At 33.9% G+C, this 20711-nt stretch overlaps 3 protein-coding genes across 5 annotated transcripts; 2 read left to right on the top strand and 1 right to left on the bottom strand.

The window, feature by feature from the left end:
- Positions 1-262: 262 nt before the first annotated feature.
- Positions 263-1171, top strand: LOC114176868 (RING-H2 finger protein ATL8-like). Its single transcript, XM_028062048.1, has one exon. The coding sequence runs from the start codon at positions 438-440 to the stop codon at positions 1017-1019; it is 582 nt and encodes a 193-aa protein (XP_027917849.1). The 5' UTR covers positions 263-437; the 3' UTR covers positions 1020-1171.
- Positions 1172-3915: 2744 nt separating this feature from the next.
- Positions 3916-10692, bottom strand: LOC114179620 (monosaccharide-sensing protein 2-like). Its single transcript, XM_028066036.1, has 6 exons — positions 10532-10692; positions 6880-7083; positions 5810-6376; positions 4912-5717; positions 4641-4828; positions 3916-4528 (listed from the first exon to the last, which is right to left on the bottom strand). Exons 2-6 carry the CDS (start codon positions 6956-6958, stop codon positions 4102-4104), a joined length of 2067 nt encoding a protein of 688 aa, XP_027921837.1. The 5' UTR covers positions 6959-7083; positions 10532-10692; the 3' UTR covers positions 3916-4101.
- A 217-nt stretch (positions 10693-10909) lies between these two features.
- LOC114178451 (RNA polymerase I-specific transcription initiation factor RRN3-like) lies at positions 10910-19036 on the top strand. Of its 3 annotated transcripts, none has more exons than XM_028064368.1 (16): positions 10910-11118; positions 11232-11381; positions 14885-14968; positions 15083-15154; positions 15261-15332; positions 15426-15662; positions 16077-16187; positions 16268-16378; positions 16661-16780; positions 16894-16962; positions 17063-17169; positions 17434-17517; positions 17644-17731; positions 17842-17961; positions 18182-18366; positions 18459-19036. In XM_028064368.1, the coding sequence occupies exons 2-16, from the start codon at positions 11268-11270 to the stop codon at positions 18736-18738; spliced, it is 1854 nt and encodes a 617-aa protein (XP_027920169.1). In that variant the 5' UTR covers positions 10910-11118; positions 11232-11267; the 3' UTR covers positions 18739-19036. The 3 variants fall into 3 exon arrangements, with proteins under 3 accessions (XP_027920169.1, XP_027920170.1, XP_027920171.1); XM_028064369.1 differs by having other exon boundaries at positions 18573-19030; XM_028064370.1 differs by lacking the exon at positions 16661-16780 and having other exon boundaries at positions 18459-18791.
- The last annotated feature ends 1675 nt before the right edge of the window (positions 19037-20711 follow it).

The raw sequence follows: 20711 nt of genomic DNA, 5'->3' as shown, positions 1-20711 counted from the left end.
TAAGCAATTAGCCCGTCACGTCATGATTATAATTTGTGTTGTGGATAATTATAATTTAGGTTTAAGGAGATAAGGTTAGAGATGTTGGAAGAAGGGTTTTATTTAATCTTAATAATGTATGGATCTACCTCACAAAGTAGCCAAACAGAAACCTAACAAAGAATTCAAGATTTGAAGTACTATAGCAAGCTTCCAATATTTCACTTCTCTCTCTCTCTCTCTCTCTCTCTATTAATTTCTTATCAAGTCAAAGTCTTCACCACTCACCCTTATCCTAAAACGCACACTAAACCCCTCTCCTCTCGACTATAAGTACCCACCACAATTATTTTACTTTCCAAAACGTCACACACCAACCAAGCACTTCTCTCTTCGCTCTCTGTAAAACACCCTTCTCGTCAAACTCTACCTTCACGCTCTTTTTCCTCCGCTTCCACATGACACGCGGGCTCAGACTCCTCCAATCCCAGGCGGCGCCACCTCCTGAGGTCGCCGCCGCCGCCGTCGAGTCCGACTTTGTGGTCATCCTGGCAGCGCTCCTCTGCGCCCTCATTTGCGTGGTGGGCCTCGTCGCCATCGCTCGCTGCGCCTGGCTCCGTCGGGCACCAGCTTACGTCGGCGGCGGTGGATCTCCGCCGGCGCCGGCGAACAAGGGACTGAAGAAGAGAGTGGTGAATTCGCTGCCGAAGTTCACGTACGCCGGCGAAGGTGATCGGTGCAAGTGGACGGAGTGCCCGATCTGCCTGACGGAATTTTCCGGCGGCGACGAGGTCCGTGTGCTGCCGCAGTGCGGGCACGGGTTCCACGTGGCGTGCGTGGACACGTGGCTCTCTTCGCACTCCTCGTGCCCCTCGTGCCGCGCGCCCTTCGTCGTCGCCCGCTGCCAGAAGTGCGGCCACTTCCCGGCGGTCGCAGCCGAAACCAGCGAACCGCAGACGAAGCCCGGTGGCGGCTGCAATGCCGATGATAATCGTAATGTAATTGTTAACCACGTTAGTAATTACGGTTTCTTGCCATGAAAACACGACGTCGTTCTGGCGCAGCTTAATGCTTATTAATGTTATTGTTATCATTAGTTGAAATTTAGGAGTAGCCTCTTCCTTTTGTAATTTGTATAGAGTCTGGTTTTTTTTGCGGGATGAGTAAAAGTACTACCTTTTTTTCTGTCTAATTGTGTTTTTCTTTTGTTTCCTTTTTTTCCCCTATAAATGATTGTTTCAACCTTTTTTAGACCTGTTTTAGTTACAAGGAAGGATAAGGATTTGGATCGTTTAGTTTAATTTGAAATTGCTCAATTAATCACATATAATGATTTTATAATTATTAATATTGTAACGAAATTGTTATAATGTCGTATTTTAATTAAATTTAAATGATAACTGGTATATATTTAGAATAAAATGGAAAATTATTACTAAAAAGAGTTATCAATATTTTTTTCTCATAATAATGTAAAGTCGATTAAGAAAGGGGGTGCTTATTTGGAAAGAATGGAAGAAAAATATGGAAAATTCACATTAAACTCATTGCATATGTAAAATAGAAGTAGAAATCTTATTTAACTCTAAAAATAAAATAAAAATGTTGAGGGTATTAGTATGTGGTGAACATTGAAGCAATCAACATCTAATAAATTGGTGAAGCAGGTGGACAGACAGGTGTAGAAAAGATAGATACAGGGCATGCCATGCATGTAATCCAACAAAACCAGCAACAACATATGCATTTGTGCAAACAACAAAAGCAGCGCAGTGGTTTTCAAAATTCCTGTGTGTGGCGACTCGTCTCTGCAAATATATCCTGCTTTTTGATTTCTTCTGCATATAACTCATCTCAGTCCATAAAACACTGTTTAGTTTAACTAAAAACACGTCACTCCAGATTCTTCCGTAAATAGGCCAAGTTCAAAGCCTAACCTGAAATGCGTATTGATTTTGTGGCACTTTTATATTTGTTTTTAAATTCCATATAAGTCTGAATAATGATTTTGAAAATTTGGATTTAAGCTTATAATTCATTTATAGAAACCAACTCCATGAAAATTATTTTCTCTTTTTTTATATATAATAATTTTTGATATTGTTGGACATTATCTATGGACCATAGACCATAAGGTAAGTTTATAGTTCATTGGTATAAATCTTTATAACATTGAGTTAAAGTTTATTCTAGTGAAACTTGTTATTTGTTGAATCTATTGTATCATTTCGAGTCCAGATTTTTTACTGGTTTTGGTGATGTTGTTCTCTATTTACTATTAAAAATACACTGTATTGGTATTTTAAACTTTTTTGAATATATTTTAAAACGTTAAAATTAATGGTAATCAATGTATTATAGAGGCCCTAGAGAAATAGCACAGAAAAAAACAGTAAAGAATTCAATTTAGTATCATTTCTGACCACTATCAAACTATCTATTAATGTCCAATTCCATATTAGAGATATATATGCTTCTATGTAAGAAAAAATGTTGAAAATCTCAAATCAACTAGAAATAAAACAAATTTATAATATATAAGAAAGTACAAACTTTACTTACAAAATAGTTTTGTGAAATTGAATTAAACTTGAATTCTACTTTTCTACTAATATCATTTTAAAGTTTGGTATGAACACTAATGTTCTTATTTAGTTTTTTCTTCTTCTTTTTTTTGTCTAGGTTGAAGTAGTCTTTGACCTAAATTTGAAGGTGTAGAAATTCTTGAACGAAGTTCGATCTAGTAGAATACCATATGTAGCAATTGCGTGAGTGAAGGAGAATAAGGTGAATCAATTGAGTCAAAGGAACATTTGAATTAATGATGAAGATGCATGGGCAGCAATGCAAAGGTAACGATGACCATTAGTTTATGAAGCATTGTGCAAGAAGCTTAATTTCCACTACGTGTGGAACTGCACTGCATCTTCATTAAACAAACGGTGAGGAAAAGGGAATGCCCAAAATGAACGGTGCATAAAGGTTAAAAAGGGAAGACAAGACAAAGAAGGGACATAAAGGAAGTGCAAATGCTTATTATTTTGATGGAGTTAAGAAAAAGATGAACAACAATGAAAGCATATATAGATGCCCTTCCCTTTCTTTCTAGCTTGCATCTATCCTAATTCCCATTCATAGCCAAGATATTTGTTAATGGAGGGACTATGGGAGTTCCACAGCATTAATGCTTATGAAATGTGGCATCTTCAAACACTTTTCTTTTCAGGTCCCACACACCATTAACCTTCCTAGGTTATCTTTTATATATTCTCCCTTCATCTTTGGCTTTAGTGTCAACACCTCACTCACCTACCTTTTCCTACTTTTTCACTAATCACAACCCAACATCTATGCAGCAACTCGTTTTGCTCTTATCATACGCGATAGTCAAATGTCTCTTGTAACCACCAAACCTCACAATGATGTCAAAATTCACATCACCATCTAAATTTAATTACTTAATAATATTACTTTCTAGCTTTAAAGATTTTATGACATATGTCAAATTAAATTATAAAAGAATAGAGTAATTTGGTTTCATTGTACATATGCTAATGGTTTTCATATATATTGGGTGGGGAAAAATAAGTTTTCAAAAATGGGTTCCATGTTCTACAAATTATAAGTGAAGTCCCAAACGAATTTTTATGAATCGTTGACAGAATTTGAACAGAGACAAAAACGAGTCCTAGACTTCGGTCTGAAGTTCTGGTTTGTTTTACAACGTTGTTTTCCAACGAGTAATTAAAAGTGAGAGATAAAACCTAACTCAATTTCATGATTCGTGCCTAAAATAATAAGATATCTGCATTTCACAGTAAAGGGTTAAATTGTTTTCTATTCTTGAAGTATAACAAAATCGGATTCAGTTAATTTCTACAATATTACTAAAGGAGCAACTATAATATGCATTAACCAAAGCTCTGGTACCAATTATTAAAACTTTTAAAAGAAAATTTGAATCATGTGAGCTACAAAGTGTAACATGTTCTCATCGAACAGTTAAAGAATTGTGGGAAGGGAATGGAAAACAACTACTTCAAAAAATATTTCTTTCCATGATATGTAAAGACAAGTATTTGAGTGTATGATGAACTCAGGCTTTGGTTCCTATGGTGAGTTTCATTCAGGCCTTGCACCAATAGCAAAGAAATCAATGATGACTTCTAAAGGCATGCCCTTTGTTTCAGGAACTTTCAAGTAGACAAATATCCACGCACCGATGCACCCAAGTACGAATAATCCAATGACCCCGGAAAGCCCAAGGATTTGGAGCAAGAAGGGAAATGAAGAAGTCACTATCAAGATGCTGATCCAGAACGTAAGGGAGCAAATAGAAATGCATATCCCACGAACACTTGTTGGAAAGATTTCTGAACACACGATGTTGGGAATCGCACCCAATCCCATGCAGAAGCAGCTTTCGTATACCATCACACTCAATGCAGTCACTATTGCATTCGCGTTAGCACTCATGTTAAACAGGTTCCGGAGTATTAGTACCATCAGAGACACTATCAGAATAGGTATTGTGTATAACATTATTGCCCTGTCATCACAAAATATACAATGCCATTGTTACATTTTAGTTTTTGTTGCACTCATAGCTAAGATGGAGCCAAGAAATTGTGAAAAGGCTCAACAAGGAAATTGAAGCTTACCTCCTGCCAGCAACATCCATGAGCCTCATGGAAAGGGAAATACAAGGAAGCATTGCAAATGTTGTAACGATATTTACGAGTAAAGAAGCAGATGTTGAACTAATACCGAAATGTGACAGAAGAGCTCCAACACCAGCCTGATCAAGAATCTGTGGAGCATAGTATAGAAATCCATTTATGCCAGCAGCCTGCAAAACACAATTTTTTAAGGTCATATGTTAACTACAAGCTTGTAGGGTATGGTGATACCAATTAGAAATGCACGTTTTACCTGCTGAAGAACTTGTAGTCCAATTCCAACACCTAATGCACGCTTAACTCCTATATCAGACAAACCACCAAAACCTGTGCGTTTGCCAGCATTTTCTGGTCTCATGTTTATATTCTTAGGGCAGAGAACTGAGTGGCTGACAAGTGCAGCTGCCTGAAAAGACTCGCTGGGTTCTGCATTCATGTCATAGCCATCATAAAATGAACCTTGAGTGGATCCAGCATTAGGATCTGCACGCAGGTAAACCCTTTGGAGCCCCTTTTCCTTTCTTCCACCATCGCCTGATTTATAAACCAATTTCCAACCTCCACCAATGTCGCTGCTCTTAGGTAGTTGGTTGGCATCGTTATTCCCTGTTCCTAATGCATCCTTCGATCCAAAACCCTTGTCCCTCTCCACACCACTGCCTTGTGCTGAAAGCAACGGAGCATTCAAATTTTCATTGCTGTGAAGCGTGTCTCCTCCCATTAGCATGGCTCTTGAACCACCAGAATCAAGGGTCGGGGGATTGATATCATGGATGCTCCCGAAGAGATTGACTAGAGGGTCTTTCAGATTTTCAGCCTGAGCAACAATGCTTCCATGGCGAGACAACGTTAGCGTGCTCCGAGATACCATGCTGCTTTGTCCACTCACCTGTTGGGCAACCATTGAAACTCCTCCCTGGTTAGGTCCATAGAGCTTTATGCAGTCTCTCCCTGCTTCCTTGTTGGCCATTAGGTCACTGGCAGGGGTTACTATGTACTCTTCCATAGTGGCATTTTCACCCGCTGGACTCATTCCCTCAGCCAGCAGAGCCAGTTCCCCTATACATCAAACCAAACTCCAAATCAATATTCAAATTGCCATGGTGTTGAACATGTTTTAAGAGATTAAGATTCAGATGGGACAATATCACCTGAAACGTCTTCATTGCTGCGAAGTCTTTGCAGAACTTTCTTAGCCTCGGTGACTCTCCCTTTACTGACAAGCCAAGGAGGAGATTCAGGGAGATAAAAGACGGCTAGAAGAAAGTAAACAACAGAAGGAATAGACACAACAGCGAGCATTGCTCTCCAACTTGGGGAATCGACCAAGGACAATGAGAAGACCATGATGTAGGCCAGAAACATTCCCGAGGAGCAGGAAAACTGTGGGAGAGTGTTGAGAGTGCCTCTGATGTCGGGTGGTGCTATCTCTGATATGTAGAGAGGAGTGAGTGTTAATGCGAGTGCAAGGGCTATTCCATCCAATAGCCTGGACAACAGAACCACAGTAACATTGGGGGCCCATAGCATCACCAAACCGCTGAAGAAAAACATGATCGATGATGCTATCAGCATAGGACGCCTTCCAAGCATGTCAGAGACTGTCCCAGAGAATATTGTAACAACGGTGCCAGTGATAAATGATGTCGACATAATCAGCCCTTCTAGTGTGGGGTTAGTCTCCAGCTTGAACTCTTTTTTTATGTACGTCATTCCCGCTGCATGCATGCACGCATGTTTCTTTGTTCAATCTCGTAATAAGATATGTAAAATTGAAACATAATACACTTCAAAAAAATGTCTTGTTAATCGATTTTCAGTAATAAAAAATTGTTACTCGTTATAAAGATGAATTTAGATAATAATTTATAAAATAAAAAATTATTAATTATTAAAATAGTTATTATTATAAATAAAAAATTATAATTAATCACTGATTAATTTCTAAATTAGTTTATACAAATGAGTTAGTTTTAAAATTAGTCTCTAAATAATTAATAATTAATTTAGAGATCAATAATATTTTTTTAATGATTATTTTAATAACAAATAATATTTTATTTTATAAATTAGTAATTAAATTGGTCATTATAATGACTAATAATTTTTAATCAATAAAATTATTTATTAATAAAACATTTTATTGTATTTATTTATATGTGATGATCGAATAACAAAATAAGATATACAACAAGAAAGATGTTTGATAAAATAGGAGTACCTGCAATGGTTGAACTATCCCATCCAACCAGAAGATTCCCAACTGTGGCAGCAATGGCAACAATCACAACCTCCCTCATTGTTTTTGTTGGCTGATGAGAACGTAATTAACAAAAAACTCGAAATCCAGAACACAATGTGGGAGACATGAATGTATATATATTCAAATAAAAAACTTGGTGTGTTATTCTTCAGAGATCTGTATCTGCAATGAAAAAAGTTATGATTCAGATAGTAGAGCTGTGACAACAATACCAAACTCCGAACATGTTCTAAAGTGTGTGCAAAGTTTGTTTCATAAGTTTACGGTTTTCATTCATTTGTCCAAAGTTTTTAAGGGCCCTCAAGTGTGTGCCTTATCTATCGTCTGGAAATAAAACTGTTGAAGTGGGATTGTGTTGAGTTAATTGATTGAATGTCAAAGGAGCAATGACAACGCCAAGTTTCTTGGAGGAATGAGTCTTGCGTGTTGGAGACAAGTTATTGAAAACGAAACATCTGCAACTTTTTGTGGGTGAGATAGCGCCATGATTATATTTTACTATTTTAGAATACCAATAGGGTAGTGATTAGCACTATAATAGGATCAAAATATGGCATGCCACCGTTGATCCATCTAACAATTTTTTTAGGTGGCTGTTTTGTTTGAAGCATGATCGCTGTTTACATTCAGAGTTAAAGTTTGGGAGTTGCATTTTATACTATCTAGTTTGTCTAACCACCTCCTAATGTACATAAATCTAAATTAGAATTTATATGTTCAAAACTATCATTTATTATATATAATGTATATATTTAAAACCGTTTATTAATGGTATAAAATATACATTTATTCCATGTAATGCACAAATTAAAATTAATTAAAATGTAAAAGTAAACAAATAAATACAAAAACGTTTTGGGGGTTTCTTCCTGCATCCCCAATATTTCTTCTGCACCTCCAAATATTCATGCTCTTCCATTTATGCCGTTGGAAAATTAAATAAATAAAAAAAGTTTAATTAGGTAGACGTAATTATGAATGACAGAGTTAGTTGGCTGCCTGAATTAATTACCGGCCAGTCATTTATATACCCTGCACCCCTCTTCAGTTTCACTTACACTTACTTTCACTTTCACTGCAAAAAATTTCGTGGTTGAGGTGTGAAATTCCATTTGCTTCATTTCTTCTCAGAAAAAGAGGTACGCCTATTTAGAATAGAAGTTTATATTTGATAAGTTTATGTGTGAGATAAATGTTGGTGCATTTTTAATATTTCATGAAGTCATTTTTATTTACGGAAGTGTCATGCAGAACTCTAAGTTATTTTTTCCATATACGGAAGTCGACTTCCGGAAGTGTATATGTAAAACGGAAGTCGACTTCCGGAGACAATTGAAATTTAATAATTTTTTTCCTTCTACGGAAGTCGACTTTCGAAGTATGTGTGAAACGGAAGTCAACTTCCGAAAGTGTATGAATAAATCGGAAGTGGACTTCCGGTGAAGTAAATGTTTATAGTATTACGGAAGTGGACTTCCGGTTTTAAAGTGAATATTTCGCCCGGAAGTCGAGTATTTGTTTGGTAAGTGGTGTGGTGAGTAAATTTTTTCCACTTCCGTAGTTAGTGGTTTATCTTGTTTTTCTTTTTTTCACTTCCGATGCTTTCTATGTTCTACCATGCTTTTTTTTTTTTTTTTCACTTTTCCACTCCACTTCCGTAGATGGCTAACCTTTGTTTTTTCTTTGTTTTTTCTTTATTTTTTATTTATTATTTATTTATATTATTTATTTAACTTTTATTTACATGAATATTTATTTTTTGTTTATATTTTTGTATGTTTTAATTATTATTTGTTTAAGTTTACTATTTATTTATTGTGTGTTTGTTTTATATTTTTGAATGAATATTTTTAATTTTTATTGATTGAATTTAATTTTTTTTATTTTTTATGGCTGAGTGTTTATGTATATTTGATTTTTTTTATATTTATTTAATTGTTTGAGGAATATTTTAATTTTTTATATTTATTTTATTTTGTAAAAAGTGGTATTGATTACTAATGTTAGATTATAGGTGGTTAAAGTTATCTAAGATGAACGATCTTTCTTTAAATTTTATGGATTCACAAGTAAATTTGAGTTTCATCTCAGATTTCTCTTCTTTTATAAATGAGATGAGTGATGGAGACTATACAAATAATTTTACGACTTATAAGATATTTTGAACACGAGATAAGTTGATTCAGTGGGTTCGAGGGATAGCATTTCATCTTGGTTTTGTTGTTGTCACTATCAGTGGGTTCGAGGGATATTTTCAAAATTATAATATATTATTATTCTTCAAAATTATAATTATTTAAAATTATATTTACTCAACAATAAAATTAATTAAAATTAAAATTATTCAAAATCGTAAATAACTAAAATTTTCTTTATTCAAAATTATAATTATTTTAATTTATATTTACTCAATAATTAAATTAATTAAAATTAAAATTATTCAAAATTATAATTATTTAAAATTATATTTAGTCAATAATAAAATTAATTAAAATTTAAATTATTCAAAAATCATAAATAACCAAAATTTTAATTATTCAAAATTATAATTATTTAAATTTATATTTACTGAATAATAAAATTAATTAAAATTTAAATTATTCAAAATGGTAAATAACTAAAATTTTAATTATTCAAAATTATAATTATTTAAAATTATATTTACTTAATAAAAAATTATTTAAAATTAAAATTATTCAATATCGTAAATAACTAAATTTATAATTATTCAAAATTATAATTATTTCAAATTATAATTATTTAAATTTATATTTACTCAATAATAAAATTAATTAAAATTAAAATTTATCAAAATCATAAATATATAAAATTTTAATTAATCTAAATTATAATTATTTAAAATTATAATTATTTAAATTTATATTTGTTCAATAATAAAATTAATTAAAATTAAAATTATTCTAAATCGTTGATAACTAAAATTTTAATTATTCTAAATTATAATTATTTAAAATTATATTTACTCAATAATAAAATTAATTAAAATTTAAATTATTCAAAATCATAAATAACTATAATTTTAATTATTTTAAATTCTTATTTTAAATTATAATTTTTTAAAATTATATTTACTCAATAATAAAATTAAATAAAATTAAAATTATTCAAAATCGTAAATAACTAAAATTTTAATTATTCTAAATTTTACTTTTTTAAAATTATAATTAATTAAAATTAATAATAATTAAAATTAATTAATATCAAAATTATTTACATTAAAATTAAAATTAGGTAAAAAAAATTACGGAACACGTCATTACGGAAGTGGAACTCGCCTACGGAAGTGGAACTCGCCTACGGAAGTGGAACTACTGGCCTGCGGAAGTCATGTGTTCTTACGGAAATCAATATTTACTAACTCAGTTTTAACTACGGAAGTCGACTTCCGGTATTGATGTCGACTTCCGTAAGTGCCATTTTTTTTTCTTTCCAACCTGGTTCTATGGAAGTCCACGACTTCCAGCTTTGTGTTTTTACAGATCTATATTCAAATAAAATATAATAACTACATAGAGCAAATATAGCAAACATGGCAGAAACAATCAATAAATTATAAAATTAAAATATACAATAGGATAACTTTACTTACCTGTTGGAGAGGAATGGGGAAGGGAAGAGGAAGAGCGGACAAAAAATTAGAAGGAGTGGGGCACGATAGTGAGGCACGTTAGAGTGGTGAGTGGGGGCAGATGAGAGATTGGGGGGTGTGCGGCGGCTAGGGTTGAGTGAAAACAAGTGAAGCATTAAATAGGAGAGAAAAATAGAGATTAATTGATTTAAAATTTAAAAATACTAAAAAGGTAGTTTTGGAATTTATGAAAAGTTTGGAGGTGGAGAAGAAATATTGGGGGTGCAGGAAGTAAACCCCAAACGTTTTCTCTGCATGTTTGTACATCAGCCCAATAGTATTCACGAAAGCCCAACTTGGGCTGAAAAGTAAAGGAAGGGATGCGTATATAAACTCGAGCTTCTCTTCCCTCCAAGCCCTGTTGCGGTTCCCTCTTCGTAGCCGCAATTGCCAAACTCTTCACTAGGAAGAGGTAGCAGCAGCCAACGCTGCGTCATTAACCGTTTTCCACGCGCTTCCTTCCTTTTCCGCAACGCCGTCGTTTGCTACCACACCTGTAGTTAACAGAGCTTCGATTTTTTTTTTCTCAGCGTTGCCAACGCGCTTCTGTAAGCGTTCCCCGCTTCTTTTATATTTGCGTTTTGTGGTTTTTAATTTATTCTAAGCGCCGTGAGTTTATGCTATTTTGGGATTACCTTTTTTTTTTTCGTTTTTGTGGTAGGTCTATTAGGGTTTCTGTTTGGGGTTTTGGAAGAGCATGGTGGGGGTTCGGGTAAGTAACAAGGAAGAATTTCCCGTAATGGAGAAAGGGGGTTACAGTGATTCGCAGCTAGTTAGTCACTTCAAAGGTCTACTTGTTGCAGTCACAACGGTAAGCTTGTTAACTCACATACAAAGAACAATTTGAAAAACAATTTGAAATGACTGAATATTATTTTGTACTATCCGTGCTTAATTATGCATCCTTGACAAATGGAAGAGACTAAGTGTTGTAGACTTTGCTCTAGAACAGACTCCCTACCTAAAAATTATTTAGGTATTTCACATCCTAACAACACTTCTAAATGTTGATAGCAAAACAGAAACTAGAAAAAAAAAAGTCAACTACCATACACTAACAGGTTATTCATAAACATGGTTAACAGAATAAAAAAATTGCTGATAATGAAAAACAGAATTTTTTCACTCAGTCAACAATTCCTCAATGTGTGCTGTTTGCAGTAGTTTATCTCAGAATTATCAAGCATACCCAGATAGTTTTGTGACTATATTTGCTACCGATCATATGTGGACATCCCATTTAATAGGAATTTATAATAAATAAAATATCACATAAATAAAACAGAACATGCGTATACCAATTACACAATGACAGTTGTCCAAAAGGATAATGTAATAAAATCGGAATCGGATTCACTGGATTCCACTTGTGGTGACCTCTGGATTCCACTTGTGTTAATGGGTTTTGACTCTATCAAACATAAAGTTTTGTCCATATTGCTCCTAAAGTTGTCCATATTGCTCCTGCTACTCTCACTACATAAATCATACTACTCTATATGAGTATGATAGATTTATTAGAATGTTAGGATGCAACCTTATCCCTTAAGTCACTACACATTACTTTACCATCAAAAGGGATTTCTCCATGAAATTTCCACATCAAGTCCACATGTTGTCTTGGAACATTATCATCTCATGTCAATAACATAAAATACAGTCCCAAAACACCACATCATACATGTACAACATCATACATTATACTCTTGAGAAGTAAAACAACAAATCACAGTAGAAATCAAGTAATGAAACACGTCTCTGTACCAGTCTCGCTCAAGCTAGAAGTCTCTGCTTAAGCAAAAGAAGTTCTCTCGTTTAAACTAGACATTCTCGTTTGGACGAGAGCTCAAACAATGGGTATCGTTAGATTTTGCAAATTCTCGCTTAAGCGAGACCTTATCGCGTGAGCAAGATTGCTCTTCGTTCAAAATAGAAATTTCTCACCTGGACGACAACTCGAACAGAGGCAAGGGTGAATTTCTGTGGTTCTTGCTTAGGCGAGGGCTGCTTGCTTGGACAAGAATAGTAAGTTTCTCACTTGCTCTCGCATGCAAACTCAGAAATCCATATCAAACCACATGTAGTTCATTTCTATACAAACACAAACATCAACTCAACCAGACATTTAAACATGAATTAAAACCAAAAACTGACAAGTTTTTTCAAAAACTTTACAAATCCTAGCTTTCTTTGCCTCGAAACGGTTACTTCTCTTGATGAGGAGAGGAGAGAGCCCAAGGTGGAGAGGAATACCTCAACCCCAAAACGGACTAAGAAGATGGAGGAACAAAATGTTCGGTTTGATTAGTGGAGTACGAAGCAGAGGTCCGAGATTTAGCCTTTGTCTCATGAAATAGTTGCAACTCTATTAGAGTGGGAAGGAACAGTAGTTGTGAAGAGTAGAGAGAAGAAGATAGAGCGGGAAAACTGAAAGGTTTTTTGAAATGAGAAAACAAGTGGGCTGACTTGGGTCCTTTTTACTAAAGTTGGGCCTATAATCCTGAAATAAAAGTGGGTTTTACATTCTCTCCAACAACAAAAATTGAGACTTATCAGAGATCAGATGTGGATATGACTCTCATATCCTCCTCTAGTGACTCTCTTATATTCTCCTCTAGCTCTCACGTAGATTCACCTGTCCTCCTATCCCAGACAATCTTGACTAGATTGATGGATTTTTTCTTGAAACTGTTTGGTTTGGCCGTCCTCTATACCAACTGGCTGCATTTCCACTAAGAGATTCTCTCTAACATGCACATCCTCAACCTCTAGCACATGAGATGGGTCAGGTGTATATTTCCTCGGTTGGGAGACATGGAAAACTTAGTGAATATTAGCCAATTGAGGAGGTAAGGTAATCTCATAAGTCGCTGGTCCAATCCTTCTCAAGATCTAATATGAACCAAGGAACTTAGGAGAAAGCTTTTTCGAGCGAATAACTCAGGCATTAAAGAATGCTTCACCAACCAAATGAATAACTCCATTAATCAAAAGATGGACAATCCCCTTCCTAGTCAACATTGTGAAAAGAGTCATTTTCCCCAATTATTAGAAAAAAAAGTAAGAGAACCCTTTCTTTCTAATGTCATGTGATTGTGACAACCCCAATCAATGAACCACATGTCTTGGGCATCTGGTTTTTTGTCCATTGAAAGTTGTGCCATGAATGACACTGTTTCCTCACTAGTTTCAACATAATATGCTTTGCTGCCTTGTGATTCATGGCAGTAATAACACTCCATTATAGCTTTGTCCCCTGATTGTCTACCTCTTCCTTGTGGAGCTCTACATCGAGACACATCCTTTTGTCGGCCTCGTCTAGTACTTGTCTCATCTTGTGCAACTATCAATGCTTGCTCTTTATGTGACTTAGGACCATTCATTTGTTGCTCGTGTACCAATAGCTCATCTACATATGGAATCCAAATTATGAGATTCTTAACTTTTCGTCCACGTTAAGATCAAACCTTTGTTCATTGTACGTCCTCATCTTGTTTGCTATTGTAAGAGTTAGAGCGAAATAATCATTAACGGATTCTTCATTTGTAAAATCTCCTTGTCATGTTGTAGGGTCTAGTTCTTTGCTCGCTTTCCTCTGGTGGTGCCCTAGTATTTCTGTTTCAAAGAATCTAAAATCTCCTTAGACGTTTCCTTTAAAATTGTTTCAAACACAACTTGATTAATTGCTTGAAACAAATAGTTTTTTTCCTTGAGATCTTTCAACTTAAGATCCTCCATAGTTTTCTTCTCATTCTCTGTCAAATACAGCATCGAGTGTACGTTTGGGAATCCTTGGAACTATAAGATTCCAACATTCTTTCAACCTAAAGAATTGCCAAACAATCATAATGCCAATTCCATTTTGGAATTGCAGGTTGCATGAAGTTGTTCAATGCCATGGCTGAATCTGTTGCTTCCCTCTGCTAGAAATCCCAACTGGCTTTGATACTAGATGTTAACTCACATACAAAAGAAGCAAAATTTTAAATGACTGAACATTATTTTGTATTATCCATGCCTAATTATGAATCCTTGACAAATGGAAGAGGCCAAGTTTTATAGACTTAGCTCTACAACAGACTCCCTAGAAAGTATTTACCTATTTCACATTCTAACACTCCTAATTAAGATAGCAAAACAGAAACGAGAAAAAAAAAGTCAACTAACCTTACACTAACAGCTTATTCCTTAACATGTCCAACAGAACAGAAAAAATTGTGGATAAGGAACAACAGAAACATATAACATATTCCTTTCGATTCAATTTTTATCTTTCTACTGAAAGGAAATAAAAGCTGGATTGCTGTGGCTCAGGGTGATAGAGAGAATTATGATGAGCTCGTTGGTTATTTGCACCCAAAGAAGAATCTTAGTCCTGATGAGGTTGCGGTACTTGTGGTAGGTTATTGATTAATGATCATGACAGTGAAATTTTCTTGTATATTTTTTATGGCTTAAATCTAAAGCCATTATGCTAATCAAGTTTTGTAATGTTACATCATAATGCTGCAGACAACTTTGAAGGCACTTTCTGGAGCAGTGTCCTTTATAGATTCATTTCATCACGAATCCCTTCTCTTTGCTGTAAGATTCTATTGCAGTCTTTTGTGATGTGTTTGGGACTTCAAATTACTTCCTACATGGGGGATGATTTGTAGATATGATTGATTTTGATGGAACTTTTGTTCAGGTTTCAAGAATGAGCCTCTGGAATTATGGAACTGAGGTTATGGATGCACTTCTGGAACTCATTGTATCTTTGGTACATGAATTTTTTCCATCCCCATTGGATATTTGTAATTACAGAGCTAATTGTGAATTTTTGTTAATTTGACACTTTTTTATTTTTCTGCAGGCTGCTTCCAATGGAAAATACATTGATTGGTGTTTGGAAATGCTTGTGAAACATTTTGTGCCGCCTTTTTACATCTTTGATTCTCTAAAACAAGAGAATGGAATTGATAGGAAAGATAAAGTTCTGTCTCGGGTGCATGCGGCTTTGAAAGATATAGCTGATTTGGTGCCTCTTGCACCCTTGCGACTTTCTCCTATAGTTGTCCAGAATATGCCTAGTGTCTTTAGTAATGAACCTGTGAGTTCATACTATTTTCTCTAGAGGATACTAAGTGAATTTGTTGTGTTTTACTATTATGTGATGATTTATCTATTGGATTGATGCCAATTGGTCATTATACATTTTTTTGTTGTCAATTTTGCATTCTGTATACGAAATGTTCACGATTTTTACCTTGTTTGCATATATGGCTAGCTTAAGGGCACTGTTCACTTTTGCGTTATGAATTATTTAGGCTGTATGAAGACTTTGTATCATTGTCCTTGAATTATTTTGGTTTACTCTTTAGTGTGCATTTTTTATTTCAAAATATTATGTAGAAGCACATTAATTTTGTTGATATAGACTATGGAGAGGTCGTGTAGTCCTAACTTATCAGTCAAAAATTTTTAACATCTTTTTCATCAGGGTTCACATTTTTGTTGCCTGTAGGAGACTGTCATGTATGTTGAGAATATGTTAAAGCTGGAGAGTGGTGCAGTTGGAGAAACTGTTGGTTCTACGATGCTGCCTGCTCTTGTGGATAGGTTGCTAGAGTTGGATGTAAGTTAAACTGATGAACATTTTTGTCAAAGAAAAGCTGGGTTGTTTGGCCTTTCATATAGTTTTTTTACTAGTTGTAGGTGGAAATTGGATGGGATGGAATCTTGCAAGAAGATACCAGAGGCATATTTGATATGGAGTTAGAAGACATTTGTAAATTTACAGACGAGGATGAGAATTTTGATAGTATGGTATGCTTGTTATTATTTATTTGAAATTCATGTTGTGGTTTAATGATGGAATATTTATAAGAGAATTAAAATGACTGAGCTGAGTTTATTTGGTTAGCTCAAAAATAAAGCCAATTTAAGTAGATTGCTTGAAGGGGAAAAATCTTTTATTCCTATCTTCGGCTCTTTATTGCTTGCCTTATTTATGTCCATTATGTTTTTTATTTGTGTTGTAAAGTTGTTTAGTTGTTCACTCCTAATATGTTGTCTTATGAGTTTATTGGCTTCATTTTACAATCTCAGTCAGAGATGTTAAATAGGAAAAATTTGCAAGGCAACCTGGTTGTTCAAAAGTTAGATAGTCTAATAGTGTTGGCTTTCTTGCACCTTGAATCCTGTCAAAGTAGTGGCCGTTTGGCTGAGGTATGGCCATCTATAAAATTACACACGCAGTGCACATCAGGGCACACACTACATATTCAAAGAGTGCATCAAACGAGTTCATCGTAATATTCTTCTTTGTTATCTTTGATTAGGTATTCGATATTCTACTACCTTCATTTCAGAGAACTGTATTGAATGCATACAACTCAAAATTTACCCAGGTACTTCTGTTTAATCATTACTGTTTCTAACCTGTCTTATGTTTCTTGTTGCACTATTTCTGAGAATTGTGTTCTCATTAATGCCCTATATTTGTTCCAGTTTGTGATGTTCTATGCGTGTGCATTGGACCCTGAAGGTTGTGGTGTGAAATATGCCATGGTTCTTGCAGATGTGTTTAGTTATGATGTTAATCCCCCTATTACAAGGTACTTTTTTGTGTAAAAAAAATTAAATCCACCGAATCCACCATGCTTAATGATGAACTACATAGTTGGAATGAGGCTTAAGTATGCGGCTGTGAAAGTTGGCAGAACTAGTTTTTACTGTCTTAATGTGTTCTTTCATTTTATCGCATCTTGGTAATCAATCAATATTGTGGTGCATAAAATAGTATATATTAAACTGTAAATGTTTTCTTATAATCATATTCAAAGAACACATGACATTGGTTTTGTGTTTTTTGGTTGCAGGATGAGTGCTGTTGCTTATCTTGCTAGTTATCTGTCTCGTGCTAAGTTCCTTTCTGCTGCAATGGTCACTACCATCATACAAAGGTTTCAAAACATCCTTAGTATCCAATGTTCATTTATGACCAAATAAGTTTTTTTTTTTTTTTTCTTTCGTAGTCAAATAAACAAACTGTTATAAATTGATTTTATGGGCTTTTGTTGGGATTTCAGCTTGGTTGATTGGTGCTATGCTTATTGCAAATTACGTGATTTTGATATGAACCCACGAGCACATCAAGTTTTTTATTCAGGGTGCCAGGTGAGTCTTATCACATTTGACCTTTTGTTGGGGGGATTGTAAAGGTGATGCCTTTTCATGTTATAGCCACTATCATTTTTTCCTCATTATGTCTTTTTTGGTGTGTGCAGGCCATCATGTATATTCTGTGTTTTCGCTTGAGATCTTTGATGGACATTCCTAGGCTTAAATTGCAGCTACTTAATATGCCCATGGAGGCAATCTGGAAACATAAATTGAGTCCGTTGAAGGTGAGGGACTTGTTAGTTTTCATGGTCAGGTTTTTAATGATAAACGTGTGATAGGATTTTGTGTATAAAATGATCTGGAATAACTGAATCTCTTTTGGTAAATTTCCCAATAAACATTTGTACAAGAAAATAATAAAATGAGCAATCTAATATGGTTGATATACATTGCGCTTCCTGTCTTAAACAAAACTTTAAAGATTGGTATGAATTTATCTACCAGGTTTGTTTGCCTACTGTAGTAGTTGAGTTTCTCAGACAGGCAAAGGCTGCTCAACTTTTCATGGCATCAGACTCATTTGTTTTCAATGATGTGCTGGAGTCTGATCTTTCCAAGGCTTATGGCGGGATGGATAGACTCGACATGTTCTTTCCATTTGATCCATGTTTGTTGAAGAAAAGTGAAAGGTTGGTTTTATTCACCTGAATTTATCTGATTTGATCTCAACAGTTTCTCTAGTTAATTACTATGCTTATGCTGATTATTCCCATGTCACTAGCTACATAAGACCACATTTTGTTCGCTGGTCCAAAGTCAGAACTACGTACGATGATGACATTGACGAAGTAAGTGACAATGATAGTGAAGTATCAGATGATGATTTTGTTGGCAGGAATACAGAAGAGATTATTGATGATGATGATATGGTGGTCACCGTTGAAGATCTTGATTTCAACCCTGACTTGAACAAAATGTCCATTACGCCCAAAAATTCGTTGAAATATGGTATGCGAATGCCAGCAAGAATCAGACCTTCCACTAGTCCAGAGTCTCTATAAAATTTGGAGTTGTATCCAATACAATGAGGGAGTTGCTTCAAAGGAAAAAAAAAGTTGGAATTATAACCGTTCTTTGAAGTAATTCTTCACAGTATAGCATAGTGAAAAGATACGAAGGGGTCATATATCATCATTTTTGTATTTATCTGGTTGTGTTAAAGTGAGTAGTAGGTGCAGCCAAGTTTTGGGATTCGTCCCCTGCTATCGTGTAATTGTAATGTATGTTAATGATTATGTGCCGCATGAAATACAGTTATTCCAAGATTTATGAAACAATATTTTTAGTTTTTAATTTAAATTACAAAGTATTTAGTCTTCTATTTCATGAAAAAGTTAAATATATTTTTAGTTTTTAAACATGGATCTAAAATTAAAAAAAATAATAATTATTTCAAATTTTGATATAATTTGATTTTTAAATAGATATAATTTTTTAAATTATTAAAAGTTAACATTTGAGTTGAAATGTGTTAAATATTGTAAATGGTGTAAATGCTGAAAGTTTATATTCATTTATTTGTTAAATTTGAGGTAAAAATGTATTAAAGTATGAGATATGAATGAATTTTAATTTTTATATTTAAATTTAGGGATTAAAAAATATATAACTTTCATAAAATTATTATAAAATATCATTTTTTACAAATGGTATATGAAAGTTATATTAAAGTTTATATGAAATTTTGTTTGACATTTGATAAATATTTTACATGTTTATTTGTTTGATTTTACATTATCTTCATAAAATATAAAAATTAAATATTTTATAATTTAATTTAGGGATAAAAACAATTTTTTATGATAGGTTACAGGTAGGGATGTCAACGGGATGGGTAGGGTACGGGTAGTACCTCCCCCGTATCCTATCCGCTGGATAAATATTTGCCCCGTACCCGTATCCATATCCGTCGGGTATCTGTTATGCGGGTACCCGTCTATTTTTTTCATATTCGCGGGTATCCACGGGTACCCGCGGGTATTTACATAAATATTTAAAAAAACAAATATTTGATCATAACTGGTACTTAGATAAACAAACTCACTTTCTTCGATTGATTCCTGAAAAACAAACAAATAAAAAATCACTAACAATTTATATTGTAGTTTATTTTTGAATGAAATATTAAATAAATTACTAACTTCATCAATGTCCACCTTTTGCAACATTGTATAAAGTTTCATGTGTCCAATTTTAATCTAGAAGAGCCTAAAAACATAAGAAGTTCATTAAAAATTTCTAACAAACACTTAATTAAAATATCTAAGTAAAAGTGTTAATTTCATTACCTTCCATGTTGGTCCATAACCAGTCTTGGAGACACATCAATGCCTCCACTGTATTTGTAAGTAATCTACTCCGATGTGGAATCTGAGCACCATTACTGAATGAAGACTCAGAATGGTTTTTACTAATATATATGTATATATATATATATATATGTATATATATATATATATATATATATGTATATATATATATATATATATATATATGTATATATATGTATATATACATATATATATATATATATATGTATATACATATATATATATATATATGTATATGTATATATATATATATATATATATATATATATATATATATATATATATATATACATATATATATATATGTATATATACATATACATATATATATATATATATATATATATTAGGGTATTTTTGTGAATTAAAGTTTAGCGGGTACGGGTATTGACGGATACGGATACTATGATACCCGTCCTCGCCCCGTTAACACGCGGGTATCAAAAATACCCGTACTCGTGGGTAGCGAGTATCCATTTCTAATATCCATTTTCTACCCGTTGCGGGTTTTATCCGTGAATACCCACAGGTACGGATTTTTTTGACATCCCTAGTTACAGGTGATCCAAAGAAATTGTTTCTGTTGGTTTGATTGGTTTACCGAGGAACTGGAGTCGCGACTGATCTAGTTACTTCATTCAATG

Source organism: Vigna unguiculata, chromosome 3 (assembly GCF_004118075.2).
Source record: "Vigna unguiculata cultivar IT97K-499-35 chromosome 3, ASM411807v1, whole genome shotgun sequence".
Taxonomy (NCBI): Eukaryota; Viridiplantae; Streptophyta; class Magnoliopsida; order Fabales; family Fabaceae; genus Vigna; species Vigna unguiculata.
The sequence above is the reverse complement of the archived record's forward strand: the minus strand, read 5'-3'. Positions and strand labels throughout refer to the sequence as shown.